The sequence below is a fragment of the Electrona antarctica genome (genome assembly GCF_951216825.1).
Source record: "Electrona antarctica genome assembly, chromosome: 20".
In the NCBI taxonomy this organism is placed as follows: domain Eukaryota; kingdom Metazoa; phylum Chordata; class Actinopteri; order Myctophiformes; family Myctophidae; genus Electrona; species Electrona antarctica.
In genome coordinates this window covers 13,135,907-13,159,410 of record NC_136801.1, presented here as the reverse complement: position 1 = coordinate 13,159,410, position 23,504 = coordinate 13,135,907, and the positions used below count along the sequence as shown (strand labels likewise).

The 23,504-nt window shown below is 43.1% G+C and overlaps 1 protein-coding gene across 4 annotated transcripts in view; it reads right to left on the bottom strand.

Moving 5' to 3' along the window:
* Positions 1 to 23,504, bottom strand: part of slc4a2b (solute carrier family 4 member 2b) — an 86,048-nt gene that overhangs the window by 33,908 nt on the left and 28,636 nt on the right. For all 4 annotated transcript variants that reach the window (XM_079489381.1, XM_079489384.1, XM_079489382.1 and 1 more), the window contains exons 3-7: positions 21,613 to 21,769; positions 7,057 to 7,219; positions 6,614 to 6,840; positions 4,601 to 4,728; positions 1,948 to 2,180 (exon numbers count right to left, since the gene is read on the bottom strand). In XM_079489381.1, the coding sequence (XP_079345507.1) occupies positions 1,948 to 2,180; positions 4,601 to 4,728; positions 6,614 to 6,840; positions 7,057 to 7,219; positions 21,613 to 21,660 (799 nt within the window). In that variant the 5' untranslated portion in view covers positions 21,661 to 21,769. The remainder of the gene's footprint in view (positions 1 to 1,947; positions 2,181 to 4,600; positions 4,729 to 6,613; positions 6,841 to 7,056; positions 7,220 to 21,612; positions 21,770 to 23,504) is intronic.

Below are 23,504 nucleotides of genomic sequence, written 5' to 3'. Positions count from 1 at the left end.
CGCGTTCGCGTAACAGTAAGCATCTTTGGGTCAGACCCTGGAGTGGGATAACTTGTGGCACACGACTCTTGGATGTAAGAGAATAGCCAGAGATTTGACAAAGTAGGAAGCCAATGGGAGTCTGACCCATACTCCAGAAACACCGCCAACCAATCGCGTAGTATGATTGCCTGCCTCCTAAGCCATCAATTTACAATTTAGGCATTTAGCAGACGCTCTTAATCCAGAGCGACTTACATTAAGCAGGAACAAAAAGCATGGGAATACATCACATATGTAAAATGCATTTATCGCGAAACATGCGTAAGCTAAGAACGTGACTAGAACATATCTATATATATATATATAATGACACTATACATATAAACTATACATATAGTGGGTCATACATCATGACCCACTGCCAGCCAGCCACTGTACGACCACAGCTCCAAGCGAAAACAGTTGCTAATGTTATGAGCTAACTGCATGGACAGCAGGAAAGCCACAACAAAACAGTGATTGAACCACACGCAGAACGTCGGGACACGAACGGCCGCGAGGTTGTGACACAGAAACATACACGTTACACATTACTAAAATAATAATATGGGGGGGAAACGGAGACCGCGCGGAACTCTGCCAACTCTGCCTGCACCGCAGCGGCCACAAGGTTGCGACAGAGAAACATACACGTTACTAAAATCATAATAATAATAACATAGGGGGGGAAACAAAGACAAAAAGGGAGACAACGGAGACAGCGCCTCTTTCACCTGACAAATATCACTATGTGACCATTTCTTGTTTTTTTCCCCTTCCCAATATATTAACCCCCTACTTGATCAAACACATCAAAGTATCAAAAGTAACAGTTATACAAGGTCAAAACACAGCTCGAAGTGACACGTTTTGAGCTTGTCAGTTCAATTTGAATCCTGAAAAGTAAGGTTTTGGACATCTAAGGTTTGTCCAAGAGAATATTTATTACGAGTAGGAAATAAAAGAAGCTACAGAGGAATGACTAGATGGCACACAGCTTGGTTCTCTCCCAATTGAGACTAAAAATCTACAAGCTCATAATGTATCGCAGTGCCGATGTATTTTGAACGTATTTTGAGATCCGGCTCTTTGCAAGACAACACCGTGCAATAGGGACGGAAACCTCTAGGTACTACTACTGCATCTCTCTGTGTACACGCAGTCACACACTACTCACTTATTAGCTTCCTTCCCTTTTGTTTCACTGCCCCTAATGACTTCAGGTATTGACCCGGGCCCCGTTCCAGGGGCCTCGGCTGACAGTGGGGTTGGGGGGGTAATGTAATTACACTGGCCTGTCTGCCGCTCCGCTCTCTCTGATAAGCTGCTTCTCCCCACAGAGGAGTCTGCCCCCTGACGTAAATCACCCTGCCCTGGGCACCACATGCTGGGTTACAGGGACCAGGGAGGGACGTCACAGGGTCAGTGCGGTGGGGGCAGCCATGAAGGGACGGTCACGGTTGTTATTATTTAGCCAGAGCTGGGTTGTTGTTTTTTTGGGTTCACGAGCGGATGATTTAGTCAAGCAGCAATATTATATTTGTCAGAAATCTAAATCTTAGAGAACTTGGCTGCTGTGTGCCTTCGTAGGGCAGAAATGCATATTGTCTGTCGGGTGGAAACATCATGTGAAAAAAATCATGTTACTTTTCAGGATTAAATATAAAATAAAAAAATAGCAGATCTATAATCTCAAAACGAGCTTGCAGATTTGCCGTTTGTGTGATGCTGTAGTATGATCAAGAAGGGCATTATTTGACGAAAAATCTGGTTTCTCCCCGACAGCAACAAAATACAGGACATCATGTTAAAACAGCTTTACTTAGGGACACACTAAAACCCTGGTAGGTGAAGGGTGACATGAAAATGTTCCACAGAGTCGTTCCGTAGTAAATAAAAAACAATCTATAAACAATAAGTACTCACTCTTTATTCCATCCAGGTCGGCCGAGGCCAGCGTCTGCGCCTCGGTCTCGTCGGTGGGGATGCGCTGGTACTTGGCCTGCTCGGCGCCCGTCATGTTGCCCGTTCGTCGGCGGTCCTGCAGGTCGTAGCTACGGCTGGCAGAGGACGCCCGGGCCAGTGGCGGGTGGCCCGGCTGGGCTGGGAGGGTGCTGGTGGGGAAGACCGGGCTGGGCGACTCAGAGGAAATCACCTTTCTGTTTGAAGCGAGGAGAAAAAAAAAAGTAAGAATGAGGCCAAAGCTGAACCTTGTTTAGCATGGAGAGACCAAGGACTATGTTACTACGCTAAAAGGTGATTTCCTTTTAATGACCAAACACATTGGAAACAAAAAAATGACTATGAAGTAATGTGGGCGTGTTCACTCAATGAAGTCATCCGCTAAGATTAATTCTCTGTTGAATCATCGTAAACTTACCGTCCCTTTGAGTGTCAGATCTCCCAATATAGCGGCCGACAGACACAGAAAACTGGGCTTGTACGGGAAAAGGTTTCAGACCGCAGACAAAAATGTAATCGTTTTTTGAATCGACTCTCCTCCAGCTGATATCAGGAAAACTTGTGCCAAATCCTCTGTGATAAGAGTATCTCCAAAGAGAGTGGAAATAAGGAAAGGGTGTACATGAGGTTTATTGCCACCCGCCCGAGACAAAATACAGCAACTTATGTTTGGTGGAAGAGTAAATGTCATAGGCGGAGCCTTAACCCAATAGAACCGGGAAAGCATGCAGTAATTTTAGATTTTTGCATTGGCCATTAAGAAAATAGCAGATGTACAAGCTTGAGATGCCGCTGCGAGCTTGTACATCTGCTATTTTCTTCTTTATTTTTTATCTCAAAAAGCATGAGAACCAACTGATTTAGAAGGCATTTGTAGAAAGAATCAGCCTCAGGTCTTCATGGGTTAAGTGGGTGAGGTGTACTGTGTTTTCCAGAAGACAGGTGGGTGATGTATGGCCCTGTGAGGGGACGTTATTTGGGCCCATCAGAACAGGCCCACCCATCGGGGGGTCCAGATGCCTGGAACATGGTAACGTACAGTGTGTTGCCCCAGCGGCCAGTAAGGAAAACTGCCTGTGCATCTAAAGCCGGCCAAAGCAGGGGATTTCAACCCGTTTCATTTCAAGGTCCTTTATTTATTCAGCAATTGAGATGATGAGATTTATGAGATTTAGCCTCTCAGACCCAAGACTTGGAACATTTTGTTGTCGTTGTCCACAATTCCATGCTGTATTAATATTGATGTGGTACCCTAGAGAGATGATAACAGGCAAACAATCAAAATAACAATAATTGTACATAATTGTGTAATGTGTAGACTACTTGTAAATGAAGTAATGCAGATGTTTAACAATTTAACTCTTGAGACCACTGGTCTAAAGTCTCAGTTACACTTGGGAGTTGCGTGCCGGTGTCGTGCTCAGTAAACAGCAGATCTACAAGCTCTCGAACGTCACGAACATGACGCGTTGTGAGCTTGTGTACAGTATCTGCTATTTATGGCAGGCAACACCGAACGTGCAACCAAGTATAAATCAGGCTTATGTCTAATCAGGACTCTGACACAGAGAGAGGTACCGTGAGAACATCTCTGGGGACGTGAAGACATTTGTTATGCAACCGTCACAGCGTGGCATTTAACCATTACAAGGCCAGTAGAGAGAGGCCTCTGGATGTGTCCATGTCTCTGTCATCCCACTAAACCATTAGAACCATAACAAGGCCAGTAGAGAGAGGCTTCTGGATGTGTCCATGTCTCTGTCATCCCACTAAGAACGAAGGATGCGGGAATCATGATTATCTTGTGTTTCGTTGATTTCTTTTAACTCTTATGTTTACCGCAATTAGCTTCCCCATCGCCTGGCAACGCTTGATTCCGCGGTGTGACGTCATTGCAATGTGTCCGCTCCGTCCACATAAATTACAGGCACGATCTTTAGCAGCGTTTTTCTCTAAATTGAGGCTAACAGAAATCTTTTACAAAAACAATCAGCATCACTGCCAAACAATAGACACATATGTGCCGTTTGTCCAGGTGACAATTATTTATTTTTGTGCAATTTTAACAGTTTAGAAAAACCTTCGCATACCTAGAATAAAACCGTTTAAGAACAGGTGTGTAGGCAAACAAGCTGCACATCAATAATAAAAATCACACCCGTGTGAACTGAGTGGTGCAACTCCCCCCCCTTACACCCCCCCTCCCCCTCGCTCTCATTAGCAGGCAACAGTACAGCACTATTTCTCTCTCTGTTTCTGGCACGACAGCGCCCCTACTGGTACTCATGAGTCACACATGAGTCACACACAAACATAGGTTAACACGAGTCACATAGGTGTCACACGGACACGGACATTGCTGTTCCTTGGAGTGGTTGCACCACTCAAAAATAATACGCCTGCAGCCCTGCACACTGCCGAACAGGAGCAGATTTATTTAAAGAAGACGCGTCATTTTGGTCACTGATATGATGACCTTCAGGCATGAGCAATTCTTTAACAAAATGTTCTAAAAATAGCAGATCTCATGATCTTGCGTTGTGAGCTTGTAGATGAGCTACTTTCGCTATGAATATGCAGGTGTGCCTTGAAATTTACAAAGTATAGTTTGACTCACTCTGTTGAGGTTGCGTCATCGGTATCGGCACCCTCACCGGACTGTGGTACAATGTCCAGCTCCCGGGCTGGCTGGGGGCTTTCCGAGCTGGACTTGGCCACATGGACATCCTCATCAGAGACAAAGAACTGTTGGAGGACCCCCACAACACATGACATGAGTACAGTACTATTGAAGAAGAACTGTTTCTGACAAAGAAAGCTGTGTTCATTGATCAGCCATTGTGCAAAGCATCACATGTTAACAGATGGGGGTCTCAAGGAAAACTTCACTTCTGTTTACGGTTTAAATTATCTGAAATTATCTGCAATTCTGTGTCCCGTGTTCTGTGAAGGGTAAAATCTGTTTTTAATATATTGTTTTACTATCAAAATCACACCCACAAATTGTTGTGGTGAATCAACACAATTTTGGTCAGATACCCATCCAACACTCGGTCTTGACTGAGACTCGCCCCCCACCCCCTCGGACTTGGATTGGCTTTAGGATGGACTCGACTACAACAATCTCAGTGTAAGGTAAAACCAACTGATGAATGATTAAGGCCACACTGAAATATTCATGGAGGAAAAATATGTCCAGCTTTTTAGCCCAATGCACATACAGTATGTGAGCAGCCTAGGGCCACCTATGGTCACCCAGTGGTGACCAACTGACCATGTCATCCCCGTAACCCTATTCTTCTGACCACTCACTTACCCACAACAATTAAACACGATCAATTTAATAGTAATAGCCAGTCTTTTGAATAAAACTAGTTTTAGTCATATGAATTTTTTTAGTATAAGATTTTAGTCGACTAAATCTATAGTCGATTTAGTCGACTAAAATGTATTGTAGCAGGTCGTGATGGTGTCGCAATCCCTGATTTGTGGATCTGCTACCAAAAATAGCCGATCTATCTCAGAGACGCGTCGTGAGCTTGTAGATCAGCTATTTTCACCCACTCGCAGCCAAGCATAAAATGACTCATTTTTGTTCTACTGAAGCTCTTCCCCACTAATCCCTACCTAACATTTTAGTCTAGTTTGTATTTGTTGACGAAATTGTCAGTGTATTTAGTCATAGTCATAGTTGTTACAGTATAGAATGAAGTATTTACAAAATGAAAATGTAATCTCCAAATTAAAATGACACAACCTAGATTTTACTTGTACTAGGATATAAGTAACTTGTTCTAGTGCGCAGGCTCTACTAGATTAATTATCCAAGTGTATGCATTCATTTTTACTGTAGTTACAAAAAATAACGGTTTTGATTGAGCGGAATAGCCACACGTTTCTCAGTAGCAATACAGGTAACTAAATCTAAGAAATTCCTCGGTTATCTTATATTTTAGTGACTCCATTCACTTAAGTTTGTGTATCTTACAGTAGTAATGTATTAACTAATAGCTAGTGCAACCAAGTCCTGTGCTACAGGACAAATGCAGTTTCCGCAGATTAGTGCAACCCAGTCCTGGGCTACGGTTAGACCCGTCACAATTATTACATAATCGCCTGACCGCAATTATTTGAGATAATCGCAATTACTTTTGCATAATAGTCATAATCTTTCATGTTGAAAGATGTCCATACACTTTCAAACATTTTTTCAAAAATTGCGGAAATAGTTGATCTACAAGCTTACAACACTGCTGTAAGCTTCTACTATTTCTGCTATTTTGTAAAATTTTTGGAAAGAAAAAAATATTAAATGAGTTAGTGATTTGTGTTTACGAAGCCTAAAAGGCAAACAAAAATATGCAAAAGACACAATTAAATTGTTAATCTCAATTATTTTGTGTGACAATTAATCATCAACTAAAATGTGTAAACATTGACAGCCCTCGCTACAGTCAGGACAAATGCAGTTTCCACAGAATGTTGTTTTTTCCCCCAGGACAGAGAAGCCCCCAAATCATATTTGTACTCAACAATAACAGCACAATTCCTGTCAGGATGACTCATGCCAAAAGACAGACTGGTCTGGTACGCAGACAGACAGACAGACAGACAGACAATCAGATTATACCTGCACGTCTTTGGCCACCGCCTCGGACTCCGAGTGAGTGGCCTGGCTCTCCGTCTCTTCCTCCTCCTCCTCTTCATCGTCTCCCTCCTCTATGGGGGTCCCGCTGGGCCCCGGGCTGGCCCGGTGGTCCTTGTCCTTTTTCCTCTTCTTGCCGCCCTTTTTCCTCCGTCCGTCGGAGGGCAGCTTGGACAGGGGCCGGTGGATGTGATGAGAGGAGTGACGGTTGTCTGGGGGAGGGTACAAGGTCAAAGAGACAAGACAAAAAGCCAGGAAAAACATTACTTCAACTTCACAGTAAAATGGCATCACATCACCCCTGTACTCATCCGTTACTGTAGACGAAATTGTCAATATTTAGTGTTAGTCATCATAGCTTAGGTTTCATTTAGTTTGTAGGTGAAAAAAAAAAAGTAGTCGAATATTTTCCGTCATAGTTGCCTTACACTCAATGTCCTCCTCATGGTAGTTGCGGTCGTCAGGGACCACACCGCCGGGGTTGAGGATCTGCTGGAAGCGCTGGACCCCCAGGGCTTTGTTCAGGTCCCCATCGTCCTCCGAATCCGGCCGCCGCGTCGGCCGCAAGGACGAGGCAGAAGGAACCTCTGGCTGCAAAGATAATAATAATAAACACACAATTTATATATAGTGCTTTTCTAGGTATTCAAGGTCACTTTAAAAATAAATCACTCGTGTGAAGTGACACACATTCCGGCCTCACTTTTCTGTCCTCAATTTTTATCCTCACTATTTAAGCCCTCAGCCAATCAAATCATTGCTATGGGGTACGCACGCACAGACAAAGCTGGGTCATTTCCTGTTTACCATGTGATCACTACAGTATACACAGAGTGAGGACGGCGTTGCTGAGATGAAATATATATTTTGTTAATGTTTATATTAATGTCCCAGATGAAATAAAGGTCTTTTATATACACAATTTCTACTACCTTTTTTGAACAGTAGTAGGTAATGTTAAGAGAAAGCATTTTGCATCTGTGATGCAGATGATTCACTGATCCAGTCAATCTATGAGTATGCCTTTCACCCAAACGACCACTAGAGGGAGATATTATCATGAAGGAAATCTTGCCCTGGTCCAAGGACAAGATATACAAGAAGTCTTTCTCATGGCATGACTTCTTGAAAAACCATCCTTTAATTGGAAACAATGGCCACGTGTTTTCAGTTCAGTTCCTCTTTTTTCCCCGGTGGTATGATGATATCACACCCGATCATGTGGTTTGATAGGAGATCTGTTTTCCTTCTGCGGGACACCGAAGAGCCCTGTTGTGCTCTGCTGTTTGAGCTGATGTTGTGATTAGGGTAGCCTTAAAGAGGGCCGTGCAGGTGGCAACAGTGATTTTGCGAGAGAAACAATATGAAAACAAGCCCAAAAGAAGAGACTAGGCCACGGCTAGCATATTTGCATACGGTATTAATCTGGAGGTCCTCGCCATGATGATGTTTACGAACAACTGGTTTAAACATTAACAAGCACAAATAAGCAACTAAAATTCAGAAACAACTTAAGCCCCCCCAAAAAAACGCAACCTGGGCCGCAAGTACCAATACTTACAAGAAACCTTACAGAAAAATGTCATAATGTCACCTTACAGAAAAATGCCATGTCACTGCCATGGCAACATTGCTCTTGCTAACACGATTACCCTGCGGTCACCTTGAGGGACGGCCGCCATTTTCCTTGGCTCCCCGAGGCTCCGACCAAAGGGGGTCGCCGTGAGGAACACATGGCGCCACAGTATATTTGACACCCCTTCACACGCCCTTCTCATGCTGTCCAATACCGTCATCTATACATTGAATCCATCATTTCAGTCGCTACGGGATGTTTCGATCCAAAAGACATGATGCGATGATATGCAATTAGGGCTCGTCCCCGCCTCAAGCTAAGCTGCCTGCCAATATTCACAAAACACCACTTATATTTCAAAGATAACTTGTGGTCTTATGTATACTAAAGCCACTTATGAGTCTATAATCTACAGCAGTCCAACAGACCTATACACTTGCACATGTAGTGCCATATGGAATAAGGCAAGGGGTAGCTACTCAAGTTGATTTTCAAAAAGATTAGTATCACATACATTCATTCATTATTCTTTTCAGATTGTATGCTTTATTGGTCAGAGATGTAAACTGCACGTGGTACAGTCAGACATTAAAGCTAAAAGGACAACACAAAAACGTCCTGGGAACGTGGCATTATGGATTCAGTTCGTCAACATGGCATTAAAAAAATACTACATGTCATTAACAAATACAAAATACCAATAATAATCAACACTGCGTATAGGGGCACAAAGGAGAAAATTTAGAAACTGCAGTAGTGAATGGAACATCCTTTCTATGGGAAGTTGCATTTCCAGCCAGTAACTGCACAAAAGCTACTAAAGTTTCTATGTTGAAACCATGATTGAGGACCTGTACAGTACACTGCACTACCAATTCAGAACTGGCTCATGTAAGCCACATGAGCATGAAGAATCTCAGCAGTGCATGTACAGTACATGCCACACAGGTGTGAAAAGCACCACTGACTGAAGATGCTGTTATAGAGTTATAGTGTTATAGAAGAGCAGAGTCTTTGTGACACAAAACCTTTTGCCTGTCAGAGTCAGACAGGCAGTGTTCATGTTGTCGACCAAAACTATGACGAAAAATGTTCGTCGACTACCTTTTTTCCACTGACGAAAACAAAATGAAAACGTAGCTATGATGACTTAAACCAAGACTAAATATACTGGTACTGACAATTTCATCAAAACATTTTAAACTAGACTAAAATGTTAGGGTATCAAACAATACTAAAATAAAGCTGCAGGGATAGCAGCTTTACATGCACATAATGCAGATGGGTGTCACTGTCACTGCATATTATTTACAACCAGAGTGGTCTGAAATGGTACAGCTATTTATTTCCAAAATCATTACAATTATGTTAAAACTAATGATCAGTTTGTCAAAGTCAAAACTCAAAAATAGACACACAGACAACCCAAGCTTTAATTATATCTCATCTCCATCAACGCCTCTCGCCTTTAACACGTCCAACGTTTAATTAGAAGTTTACTTAGGAAACCCTGAAAAACCTATATCCACATTTTAATTAGAAGTTTACTTAGGTATCCCTGAAAACATATGTCATCTCAAGGACATGGATCCCCCGGAGAGCTGCTGTACTCTCTCTCTCTGTCTGTCTCTCTCTGGTAGCTTATTTTTTGCAGAGGGCTCTCATTCATATGCAGGTTTCACAGTAAATCTCCACAGGTGGAGGAGGCATGCGAGGGATTCTCAAACAAGCGAAAGAATTTTCCACTACCCAAAACCGCATGTGCAATAACAACAAGACCCGGGCAGAATGTTTGGCCAGAGCCATTGCGACAGCGGACAAAGGTGAGCCTGCAGTTACAAAAAGATGAAAAACAATGAATAACACTTCAACTAATTATTGGCAAACAGTCAAGTATAAGGCCCATATTTCCTACAGCAATTTTATGCCTCCTTCAGCAAGTGTTTTTTTGGCTTACCTCACTCATGGTACAAAGTGATGGCAACGGAATCAATGGAATCGCGATCGGAGGAAAAAGGTATCCGAGCCTGCTACCACCATAGCAACACTGGAGTTTGGAATCTCCACACCTCGATTAAGAACGGCGAGCGGGACATATCTTCCCCGTCTCGCTTATCGGACCCCTCGTGATGGTTTAATCAGAACCCTATCTCGCCGCCTGCCACCTTCGCCAATCTGCCCATTGTGGCGAGTGGCAGAACAAACAAGACTCTCTCGTGCAGTCTTTGAGGACAAATGGCTGAAAGGACATGCCAGTGTTTGAACAGCCGGGAACAATGACGGCAACATTGACATTAATCTCAAAAATGTTTTGCCACATGTTAAGCCTAAATATTGACCAAGGTACTGTTAGTTAAACAACCTTGGAGCACATTCACAATGCAGCTGAATTGGCACCAACGTACCCAGTATGCCGTTCTAGACACATTTTCCAGAGGTTATATTGACAGATGTGAAGAAACGGGGTTAAGAAACCATCAGGACTATTTTGTGCGAGTGGCGTTGCATTGAAAGGTTTTCCATAAGATAGAAGAAAAAACACATCCGTCAGTTCTGGACCGACAAAATGCTTGTGGCAGTGATCCCTTCCCTGCTTAACAAAAATATTTCACCATCAACTTCACCCTTTTTTCAACCCATCTTTATATGGTCATCACTAATCATAAAATTGTCCACTTGGTCCGTGTCTCCTAGGAGGGCTGGGAAGTTCAGAAACCTGCCTACCTGTGATATGGGGAATCCATGCTATGAGAGAAACTTCAGGTTCTTTCTATTCCTTGCTCTCCAGCATGCTATAATGGAAGCCACTGGCTCGCGTTAATACAAATAAAACATTTGAAAAAATCTGCCCAATGATGTTTTTGAATTGTCCAGAGCACTCCTATGGAGACACAGACAGAGTAGGAAATAGTACCAATTAATTGCGACAGCAGGTCGAATTTACTATGTACATTTTTGTCCGTCAGTCAGTGTATCACTCAAAATCCCCATACATGGGAAAGCCCCCATATATGATGCCCAGGTCTTGTGACATCACATGACATCATCAGGGATGAGTCGAAGTCGAAGTTAAGCCCATCTATGGAGATCCCTGATGTCATCAATATTGGCCAGCAACTCTACATCTGATCTCAAACCCTTAGATCTCCATATATGGATATATGTCAGAACCTGTTCCATATGTTGATCCTTCCCCATCCATCCTTCCTGTTCGATGTCTCCCTTTTCACTCATACCTGTCCATTCAAACTCTAGACAGGCCTGCCACAAAGTTATTAGTGCAGCCGCACCCGGCAGCCGGCGAAAACAGACCCACCTGTCCATTCAAACTCTAGACGGACTCTATGGACTCTAGACCCGTTGGCTTCCAAGGAACGCAATCAACGCATACGCCCTCAAGTGTCTTACTGGTATGAAGATGGGTTGAACATTGCTGACATCATCCTTTAACTTGTTAATAAATAAAAAAAATCACACCTGTGTGAACCGAGTGGTGCAACTCCCCCCTCCCTCTCCCTCTCTGTAATTAGCACTAGGCAACAGTGCAACTCTATCTCTCTCTGTTTCTGGCACAACAGCGCAACTTTTGCCCCTACTGGTACTCATAGTCACACACAGTCACATAGGTTAACACGGACATTGCTGTTCCTTGGAGTGGTTGCACCACTCAATAAAAAATCCTAAAAGAAGTGTAATAGGAAAGTCCTCAAACAGCTTTGGGTTTCAGGTCAGGGTGGTAATCGAGTTCAGGGAAAGGTATGTGGATGATACAGTTGAGCAATTAAAGTGCAAGACCACTTTTTGTGGTTTGGGTTGTGTAGTTACGTACCTTGCCATGATGTAACTAAAATATTCCAGTGATTAGAAATTGATCATTCAAAATATGCCCCTCATTGACTTACATTGTACGCTATAACAGCTCTCAAAGTCACTCTTTTAGTACGTAAACAAACACAAACAAAGTTGATTCAGACAATATAGAGCATCACCAAAACTCATGTGGTTTCATTTTTTCATAAAAATGTTAACTTCCTGTTGATTTTACTATTTTGAAGATCTGGATCCGGATCCACAGATCATGGGGCAATATATTCTCAGCAGTCAGTCTGCTCTGTCCTATTAGATTCTCAGCATTCAGGTCTGCTCCTTACCGTGGCATGTCAAAAGTGCAGCAATGTATGGAGCAACTTGGTACAATCTGATCAAAGTGTCCTCCTCAACACCGTCTCAACGTTTCATGCGGAACATAACGTACAGGAACATACCGTGGAACATACCGTGCAGGAACATACCGTGCGGAGAGTTTAGAGGACCCTCACCCTCTAGCTTCTTACAGCCAACAAGCTCCATGTTTGACTCTGGACAGTGAGTTTGACAGTGTGCACGCCACGTCTTGCGACGGCATTCACCCAGCCTCCAGGTAAAATGGGGCGATCGAAATACTAGGTTCATAGATTCGGGATTTGCAGTTCCAGTTATTATACTGGCCTGGGGGCACAGTCTGCAGAAAGATAAAAGAAAGAGAACAAAGAAGACTAGACTAGGACAATAAAAACTCAATTGAAGTCACACCGTCAGTCACAACAGGAAGGAGTAGTAGGTGGGTCTTAAAGCATGTTTAGGGTGGGGGCAGCTTTGATCCTCAGTCAAAGGGAGTTTGTTCCAGAACGTCGCTGCCAACACAGCAACGGCACGGCCCATCCTTCCATATACTGCGTTAGAATGTGCAGTCTCATAGAATAAGGCTCCAATAATAAATCAATCATGTCGGGTGATTCAAGGCAGCATGCTACCGAGGTCTGTCTACTTGTGCCCTTGAGGGAGGACATCGGGTACAAATTGCACTTCCCCATTTAGAATCATATTGATGGATTTAGGAAATTAAGACTGAAGAGAGAGACGGGGGGGGACAAAATGAGAACATAATCTGCCACATGGGGCTTAAGTGCTCCATCAATGAAATTGAAAACAGAAACGTGCTTACAAACCATTTCAAGAAGTGTGGTTTGTTGTGAGACAACATGCACGTGCTGAGGGCACAGCAGGACATGTAGCCTACTGTATGCTACATATATAGAGAGAGAGGGGCCGGAGTTATGGGTCATGCATCTGTGTCGTATATACAGTAGGGCTCAAATGGCACACAGTCAGCACTTGGAACGGGAAGAGGAGACGGCAGCAGCGGATGTAGCAGAGCTCATGTAATATAGGAGCTGTTGGGGCTGCAGCTGATGGTCCACAAACCGCTGTGAGCCGGGGGACTATTTCAGTATGCACAGCTTGACTGAACAGAACATTGTCATATTGTAAGGCAGGGGTAGGAGACTGAACAGAACATTGTCATATTGTAAGGCAGGGGTAGGAGACCTTTGGCACCGGTGCCAACGTCGCTACAAAGGAGGGGTGATCACTGGCATAAGTGTGAAGCCCAAACCACACCAAAGGGTCGGGAACAAAACGGTTTTTAAGGTCAACCACACCAATGAAGTCATTGCAACTCAATGAAACTAAAATATTTGAAAAGAATTTAGTCAAATAATCTCTCTCGCATATGTAAGGAAGATCTGATTCCGAACATCAGATTTCTTACTCAATGGGTGTGTCTTTTGGGTGGCAGAGTCACGTCAGAGCTGAAGGAAGTGGTATCAGCTTGGTTATAGAGGGTATGCGTGTGACATCATCATCAAACCAGGAAGTTATGCAGGAACGCCTACTGAGTGGCAAAAAACTACTTTCTGGCCTTGACAGCCCATACATCCACACAGAAAAGTCTGATTGAATTAAACAATGTTAAACTCCCTTTGCCTGTTGCTTTGCCACTCGATGTGCCATTCACTTTAAGCATGCGCATACTCTCTATTACAGACCCCTTGAAACTTTTCAACTAATCTCTCTTTTCTCATTTCCAGAGATGGTGATTATGTGGATGTTCCATATTAGTCACAGATGCACACTAAGCGGCACGATGTAACTTTTTTTAAATCAATACATTTGTATGTTGTCCAATACCAGGTATATACTTATACAATTGAATTGGGGTGGTTGTATTTTGTCTGCCTGCTCTTCTATCGAGACATTTAGATTGTGTCAAAGGTCATAAATCCTAGCCTGGCTAATAAGCCAGACTCAAATCACACTGTCGTGTGGTATTTGAGTCTGGAGATTAGGGCTGGGGCGGTATGGGATTTTTATTACCGCGGTTATTGTCGGCCCCCATACCGCCGGTATGGCGATAATTACCGCACCCCCCCCCCCCCCCCCCCCCCGCGCGCGGAAAAAAAATCCTCCGGTTTTATAGTGTTATTTAGTCCGGTGGAACACCGTGTATGGAGATGTTAGAGCAGGTCTGCAAAATCCGGTAAAACACCGTATACGGAGATGTATAGAGCAGCTGTGTGTCTTTAGTGCAGTTCCAGTGTCATTCCTCCGATCCATGCGCGGCCTCCCCTCACAGCTCACACACACACACACACACACACACACACACACACACACACACACACACACACACACACACACACACAGTGGCACCGTTACAGAGACAACAGACAAGACGACTCATATAGCTTTTCCACGTGTTTCTGTTGTTATCCAGTTTACCAAAATTAAATCCACAACAGCGCTATTTATTGTGAAGACCCTTGCGCAGCGCGAGGTAATTAACCCCAGCTGCAAACGATCCGGACTTTGATTGTGTGATTATAATATATATAAATCCTTTAACGGATATTATGGACTACAGTTTTATTAAGGAAAGATTGGCATGTCAATGCCGCAACACGTGTTCGGGTGTCAATCAAATCAACTGCGTCAGACATCTCCCGCAGCCCGCTGTTAAAAAAAAGAAATAAAAAAGCGAACGGATTTCACATCATTTCAGATCAAGACAAGTTGTGTTGAGCGTCTTTTTCCTGCGATCCCATTGATGTCACAACAGACAACATTTATAGGTGGGTCTGGTTTGGAGTAGCCTAATTTAAAACATTGTCCGACTTTGTTTTGAGAGAATATTAATACCTCGCGCAATTGTAACAGCCAGGTGCATCGTGCATTGCTCAGACCGTCAGAGAGAGAGAGAGAAAGATTAGGCTAAACGTGTAGCCTATGGATAAGGGTGCATCGTAGCCGGTAACAGGTTTCAACTTTGTATTGATGTCTGTCAGCGAGAGACGAGAAGAGAAAGGGAGAGAGAGAGAGAGAGAGAGAGAGAGAGAGAGAGAGACATATTAGGCTGTAGCCTATGGATAAGGGCGCATCGTAACGGTTTCAACTTTGTATTGATGTCTGTCAGCGAGAGAAGAGAAAGGGGGAGAGGGAGGGAGAGAGAGAGAGAGAGCTGTACAGACAGGACGGACAGAACTGTTTTTATCTTTTGACTGACTATAAGAAAAAGTCCTTCTGCACACCTACAATGGACAGGTGCGTCGGATAACTGGAACTGAGAAGTAGAGAAAAAAAGAATCCCGCACACTGTCTCACTTGGAATCGCAATGGCAACCATTCTCACTCCAATGAAATGCCCGCTCAGCAGCGCATCGCATGAAACAAACACCACCATTCAAAAACGTCCCCTCATCATGGAACCTAAAATCTTAAACATATTAAACAAATTCCAAGTTAACTGATAGATTTAATATATGATGAATTGAAAGGTTCAACTTCCAGCCGCTCCACACCACGCAGCAACTGCGCGCCTCCCCAGTCCCCAAGCCATGAGTTAACATTATTGCTTGATTGATTGATTTAAGTTTGTATTAACAGTTTACAGTACATTTGCACAACTCAATACAAAAACTGTTAACTGTTACTCTGTGAGTGGACGACACCATAAAGCATTACACTTGTTTACAAGAGGGTCCACCTTGTTCAATTCATCATAACATTTTGTACACTATACACTTCTATAAAGCCAAAAACAGGAAATCATCATAAAGGAGGTAAAAAGGGGGAAAAACATATACAGTGAGGGGGAAAAGGGGTGGGTGGAGTCAAGGGATTTACATGTCTTAATGACAGTTGGTAGGGCGTTCCACATTTTTGTGGCATAGGAGTGAAATTAATTTAGGTGGACCCTCTTGTAAACAAGTGTAATGCTTTATTGGGTCGTCCACTCGCAGTTAACAGTCTTTGTATTGAGTTGTGCTTGAAATGTAGGCTACTGTAATTCTGCAAACTGTTAATAAATAGTTCAATCAATCAATCAATCAATACTTGTTTGTGCCGAATCTGGGTTGCACATGGTTTGTTGAACTCCCTCTGGTGTTGCTGGCATATGATTAGACTGACTGAGCCTCACTGTTTATTATGATACACTTTATTTCATATCAACCATATGCACTTAGGCCTAGAACCCAGGTTTAGGGTTAGAACTAGGGTTAGGGTTAGGACCTAGGGCGCCAGAACAGCACGGACAAAAAAAACTTAAAAAAAAAAAAAAAAAAAAATGTTTTTTTTTTTTTTTTTTACCGCGGTAACGAACCCGATACCGCGGTATGCGTTGTATACCGGCGGTATGGCGATATTGCGGTTATTGCACCCAGCCCTACTGGAGATGCTGTGTATGGATCTTGTTTCCCGGGGGGGCGGGTTCAAACATTTTCTCTTTGACGCAATTGGTTAGAGCTACTGTCAGTCAAAGGTCTCAAGCATTCAACGTCGCTGTACCAAAGCCCGCCCATATTGCATACCGTGTCCCGATTGGCTACACCAGTTCTCTGGTGTAGGAAATGGGCGTACAATTGAGCCTCTCCAGACCGTAATCCGCCGGCAGGCAATTTATTTTTGCCAACGGCTGATTCGGTCTGGCTTATTAGCCAGGCTACATAAATCCCACTCCAATTTGCAGTTGAAACCTTTTTTTTCCTTTTAATACTGGCTTTACTTGAATCACAGTAGGACGATCCAATGCAAGTAAAATAGTGGAATGCACCAACACCATCCATCAAAGGATGTGTAACACACTGGTGTCTTTCAAAATTGGCCTGAAAGAATGCCTATCAGGAGACCACAAAAGGAGGTAAATGTAATTTCCCCATAGTGTTTGTATTTAACAACATGTATTATTGTGTTAATTTTGTATGCTACAGTATGTTGATGAATTGAATACATGGCATCACACTGTAAACAAGTCCCCGGTACTTTTTTTGTGTAGTCCTTTTAGCTTTAACATCTGACTGTACCTCATGCCGTTTACATTTCCGACTAATAAAGTATTCAATAAAAAAAAAAACTAGGTGTGTACTGCATTGACAAATGGTTTGACCGAGGAGGTTTTAAGAGAGGCACACGGTGTTCTGTTCCCCTGCTCAGAGAGACCCTGTGGGCTCCAGGCTCCTGGCATCAGTAATCCAGGACACCTTAAGACAACACTGAGAAGTAATTATTACCTCAGTTCATGGGAACCCAATACTGGCGTGTCACAAGCCCACACATGAGCACATGCATGCCATCCACAGACACACAGGAACTGGACAGGACATTAACCAACAGCCAAGTTAATGTTAAGCGTTTATGTTTACACAAAGGAGCATATTCATTCAGAACGAGCGCGTAAAACCGGCTACAACTGTCAATCTAAACAAATAACAATAAATTGTGACATACAGCAAGATTGTTTGAAAGCCTCACTAACAAATCAGAGGGGAAGAGATATTCAATACCATTGCTCCAAAAGGAGAAGGGTCCAATGACCAAAACAACCATAGTTGGGATTCTTCCATTATGGTGAATCCTAACAATTATGGTCGTTTTTTTTGTTCAACCGGTACAAACTCACCTTTGCGGATGTGTATAGAAACTCCATCAAGTTCCATATAGGGGTTTGTTACTTCGACCCTGGTTAAATATAGGGTGAGGACTTTAGCTTTTCCTGGGTGAAAGATAAAAATATCAACCTAGACACGATGACCTGGTTTTTTTAGACCCTCAATGCGGTACGTTCCCCGTTCCACTTCAAGTTCTTCCCTTGTCACATGACTAGGGAATCTCTTTAGCGGCAGGAAGAGGCTATCACACGGTTTCACAACTTCAGCCCATCCAAAAAACCAAACAGAGGATTATCTGAACTCTCCCTGCACTCCACACACACACACACACACACACACACACACACACACGTACAGAGAGACACGCGCATGCACACAGTTATGGAGAATAATTAACTTTGGGAGAGGAAAAGCAAAGAGAACAGCCAATGACTGCTGAGGCGCTGTCACACAGCAAATAGTTTTATCTGCCATGAGTGTCTCCATGCCTAGGCTGTTGGTACATCTGCCATGCATATTCATATAGAAATATACCATGGGCCAATTCATAATTCTGTTTGAAAAGAACCCATTAAGACCCGAGGCCGATTCTAATGCCTTCTAAATCAGTAGTTCTCAAAGGACAACCAAAACCAAAAACGATTTTTCAAAACTAGCAGATGTACAAGCTCGCAGTGCAGCACGAAGTGACGAGCAGTGAGCTTGTACGTCTGCTATTTTTGAGAATAACTGTTCTAAACGACTGTTCTAAATCTTAAAATAGCTTTCTGAAAAACGTATGTTGCTATATCTAGCTAAAATCTAAAATGACAGATGCTTTCCCGGTTTTAATGGCATAAAATATGGCCGACCATCTCAATAAGAGTCTTGTAAGACACGCCCAATAAAAAACGGATAAATGATGCATCTTTATGGCAGCCGAGAAAGATAAAGAAAGATGACACGCCGATTGTGCAACTGAAATGAATGAAAGCATGACATTTCAAATGTTATGGGGTCGTAAAATGCCAGGGTTAAATAAAGGTGCAGCATCTGCAGCGGTCAGCGGATGATCATATTTTGTTTTAAGGACACCGTTTTCTTGACCTAAACAAAAAGGCCATCGGCAGGTTTAGCTTCTTGTATTGCCTTACTGTAGCCATCAATTTGCATCGACTTCAGACTTTCATAGAAACAGCATTTTGAATGTCTGTTCAAAGGGAAGGCGCTCTAAGAATGTCAAAGCGTTCCCACTTCATTTCCTGCACACAGTGTGTTTCGCAGAAGGAGTGGGTGGGGTATGGTTTCAGACAGGAGCGGCAGAGCCTTCCCTCTTGGTTGTTTGTGTCCAGATAGCGTCCGTCCACCTCCCAGGAGTCAGGCAGCACCCCCGCGGGGGTCGTCTGGACTGCCGAGGGATTGCGCAACGACAGAGAGGATAGGATAGGAAGCTGCTGACTGGATGCTTGGGGTAAAAAAATGCAGACGTCAGGGAAAGCAGGCATTTCCTGACGCGGGTGAGTGGGGTGAAGTGAGCACAGTAGCTCTGTAGGGCTGCTTGTCGGTGTCTTCTTCAGAAGGTAGCGTAGTTGTGGGACTGGATGGACACCAGTGAGGAAACAACTACACTCTTTCAATCACCGTGCAATGTCAAACTATTACACGTTTAAGACATGGAAAGCATCTGTGTCATTTTAGATTTTAGTTATATAGCAACATAAGTTTTTCAGAAAACAGTGACGACTTGTAGAATCGGTCTCAGGTTTAAATGGGTTAAAAGGACTTTATATTCCTCGTTGATCACGGAGCAGAAAATAGCAGATCTACAAACTGAGTATTAACCCATTTTGGGCGGGAACCCCTTTTGGTGTTTTAAACATTATGTTATAATTTAGCTATTGAAAAATAGCAGATCTACAAGCTCATAGCGCGCCACCAAGTGGCGCGCTATGAACTTGTAGGTCTGCTATTTTTGAAAAATCGTTAAAATGTGCCTCAAATCTTTCCGAAAATTGTCATTATTTAGAAGACTTTTTTTTTTATTTTGAGGTCAGGTCTAAATGGGTTAATCCGGCTTTAAGGGAACAGGAGAAGAGTCTCTATCTAGAAGTCTCTCAGGAGAGAGAAGTCTGTTTCTGAAATGTGTCTGTTTTGACTGTGCATAAACCAGACGCGTATTAATTTAACCGATCTATAAAAAGGTTAACAGTCTGTATTTGCCTCAGCAACATAATGGCGCCTCTAATATGATCTTATTGAGAGAGCCCTCTTGAGGGAGAGAAACAGCGCTTTCTTTGGCCAGTGACACCGACCGTACCGCAGGCCAGCCACTGGGCCAGTGACACAGACCGTACCGCAGGCCAGCCACTGGGCCAGTCTACCACAAGGGATCGCAACAGCAGCAATGCAATTACAGTAATTGGAATACCAAGTGTTCAAGCATGTTATTTTTGTATGCAAGCACTGGGCAAGACCGACACACTGAAGAAGAAGGAGAAGGATGCCTTTTCTGTTGTGCAACGTTTGATTTCCCCACGTGACTCCCGAGTTTAGAAAACCACAAGATTTCAAAATGTATATAGCAACCGTGTCGAGTTCACAGTTGAAACATTTTATTCCATATTAAATTTAGCATCACAATCATTTTAACCATTCATATGTTGGTTATTCAAAGATAGCAGGTCTGCAAGCTCCCGCCGCACTGCAAGCTTTGTTCTACATTTGAAAAACATTGAAAAGGATCAGAAAATTTGGAATAATTTTGATGGGGGTCTGGGGGTACAAAAGAAAAGTCAGATGGGGGGGGGGGCTGTGGCCAAATTGATATCGCTTTGGGGGTCCTTTAGTTTGAGAACTACTGGTTTATGTTTCATTGTGTGCATGTAATCAGGGGTGCTTGGCTGCATGGCTAGACAATAGACAGTGACTAGATGTGTATGTATGTGCCCTCCTCCTCTGACTGCAGAAAGAACAGCACAATCCAAAACATACACTCCCAATGCCAGGAGGAAGAAGTCAAAGAGCTGACGCAGAGGAAACCCAATAGCATACAGAGATATTGTGTGACGACAGTGGACAAATATGTGTGGCCATTAGGAAATCAGGTAAAGTGATGCACATAGACACTAAAAAACAACAAAAAGACAGGAAGCGATTACTGTTAAAATATTTCGAAAATGCACACACACACAATATGGGATGATTCAAGGGCAATGACGAATGCATTCTACAAATGTCTTTTAAATCAGTAGTTCTCAAACGTTTTCGTACCAAGGACCCGCAATTTGGCCGCGGATATCTAAAATAATTATTCAAGATAAAGATAAGCATGTTTTTTCCACGCTTGTTTGACCTTGTTGTTGGTTCTTAAGCAGGGAGGTTTGCTGGCGATGCCAGTTAATTCATGGCGGTTACAATTTTAGCTCATGCCGATTAGTTAGATGCCAAAAATCCTCTAGGGAAGATATGGCAGCTGAACAATCCGTACGAGCTTATGTGATAAATATATCCATCCATCATCCGTCAACATCAGCATGAGAAACAAAAGTTTGGCGGTTTTTAACGGTCAATGTTGACTCACATGGTTCATGTGATGAATGTTGGAGCATGAGGCTGCGTGCGTGCGTGCGTGCGTGCGTGCGTGCGTGCGTGCGTGCAGTACTTACACTGTGGGTGACCGATGAGACCAGGTTGGGGGAGTTGGGCTTGCTCATGGCTCACGCTGTTAAAGAGGTTGGTGAATGTTGGAACGTGTGGAAGAGGTGTGACTTTAGCCCTTCTCTTCCAACTGGGACTCAGGCAGCTTTTGCGGAACAGCATAACCTGGGGACAGAAGTGTATGGAACATGAGTCTACAAGCAGTGGTTCTCAAACATATTTAGCCCAGGTTACCTCAGTATTAACACCTTGGAGGCCCAGGGTGGAGTTCAAGGTCATGGTCAAGTGCCCAACACGGAGATTGATAAATAGGACGGAGATTAATGATAACAAAACCGTTCGCATCACTCTAGAGCCTTGGAGCGCTTGTTGCCCGATCCGATGACATCGAAAATCTCCCCTGCCTGTTTAGCTGACGAAAACGAAAATCTTAAAACGATCATGGTCCGTGCGCTATAAATGATGGGCACATGGATGAAATAGTTCCGGGCCTCCGTGTTAATACCTTTTTTCTATAAACTTTATAGCACCTTTTATCATAATTAAACGGAATATGTAAATCTTTCCCCCAAAAAGAAAATTAGCAGCCCTAATCGACAGTAGTCCGACATAAAGCTTTGAAAACAAGGGGCGAACAGTGTGCTCAAATAAGGGTGACATGTTAAGTACTGTAGATCAGGGGTTCTCAACCTGGGGGTCGCGACCCCTCGGGGGTCCAGAAATTAGTGTCGCGAGACATGGCCAAAGCATTTTCTGGGTTCCCCAGCCAAAAACGTTGAGAACCCCTGCTGTAGATCCTCCAACAATGATTTATAGATTTTAGCATTTCATGAAAATGTCATGAAAGTTGTCAATATGGGCCCCCGAATTCTGAGAAAGAAACTCCCACCAATGTGCTTTAATAGGAATTCTCTGCAAAGTAAAAAGTAAAGTATCACTTGCATAAATTAAGAACGCAAGTCATATTTGTGTCTATGCAAGATCACAGAATGATTTGAGACACCAAAAAAAAAAATGTACAACATGTCAATTTGCTCAAACATAATTATTATCATAATTATATGACGTAAATTCTCCATTCATTGTCAATGGGATTTTTTTTTGTGTAGGGTTAAATTAGCCGATTTGCTCGTCTACATATGACGTAAATTCTCCATTCATTGTCATTGTCAATGTTTGTGTTAGGACAAAAAACTACACTGTAGCTGAATATAGGAGGGGCTAGCGCCACTCAAAAACCGATTAATTCAGTGGCTACTATGACAGCTCTGACAAACGGTAAACAAAGAAAAGCATGTCTCCATTCATTACTATGACTATGGGGCCTGCAGGCTGCAGCACTTCCTCACCGCCATCCAAGGTCATTAGCTACTGTACAGATAAGAGCTAGATAACAGTGCTGCTGTGGAGTGGACGCTTTGATAAGTGGCGGCAAGTAGCAGCACGTGCCTGCCTCGGTCTGAATGCAACAGAACATAATAGTTTAAGAGTTCAGGTAATTGTTCGAGAATTTCTATACTATGTGGTGATGTGCAAGATTCATTCATGTATTTGAGTAAATTCTCAAGACATTTTATTGTTCAGACAGACAGGCAGACCAGTAGATTGCTTCCTAATATTGTCTGCTTGACCTGAAACATGAAACACATGATATCTGCGAGGTCACTCACAATGACCATGTCATGTTCTCCGTCTCTGGTCTCTGTTTAAATGAAGATGGGAAGGAGACAGGACATTTTAGGATATTATTTGACATGGATGCTGAAGCTGGATGCTCATATGATTGAAATACCTTGTGATTGGTGGGTAAGAATAGAATTATGTCTGCTTGATAGGGCAAGAAATAGTATATACTGTAAGCTGCTTGAAACTGAATGAGGAATCTGCCGCCACCCGCTCT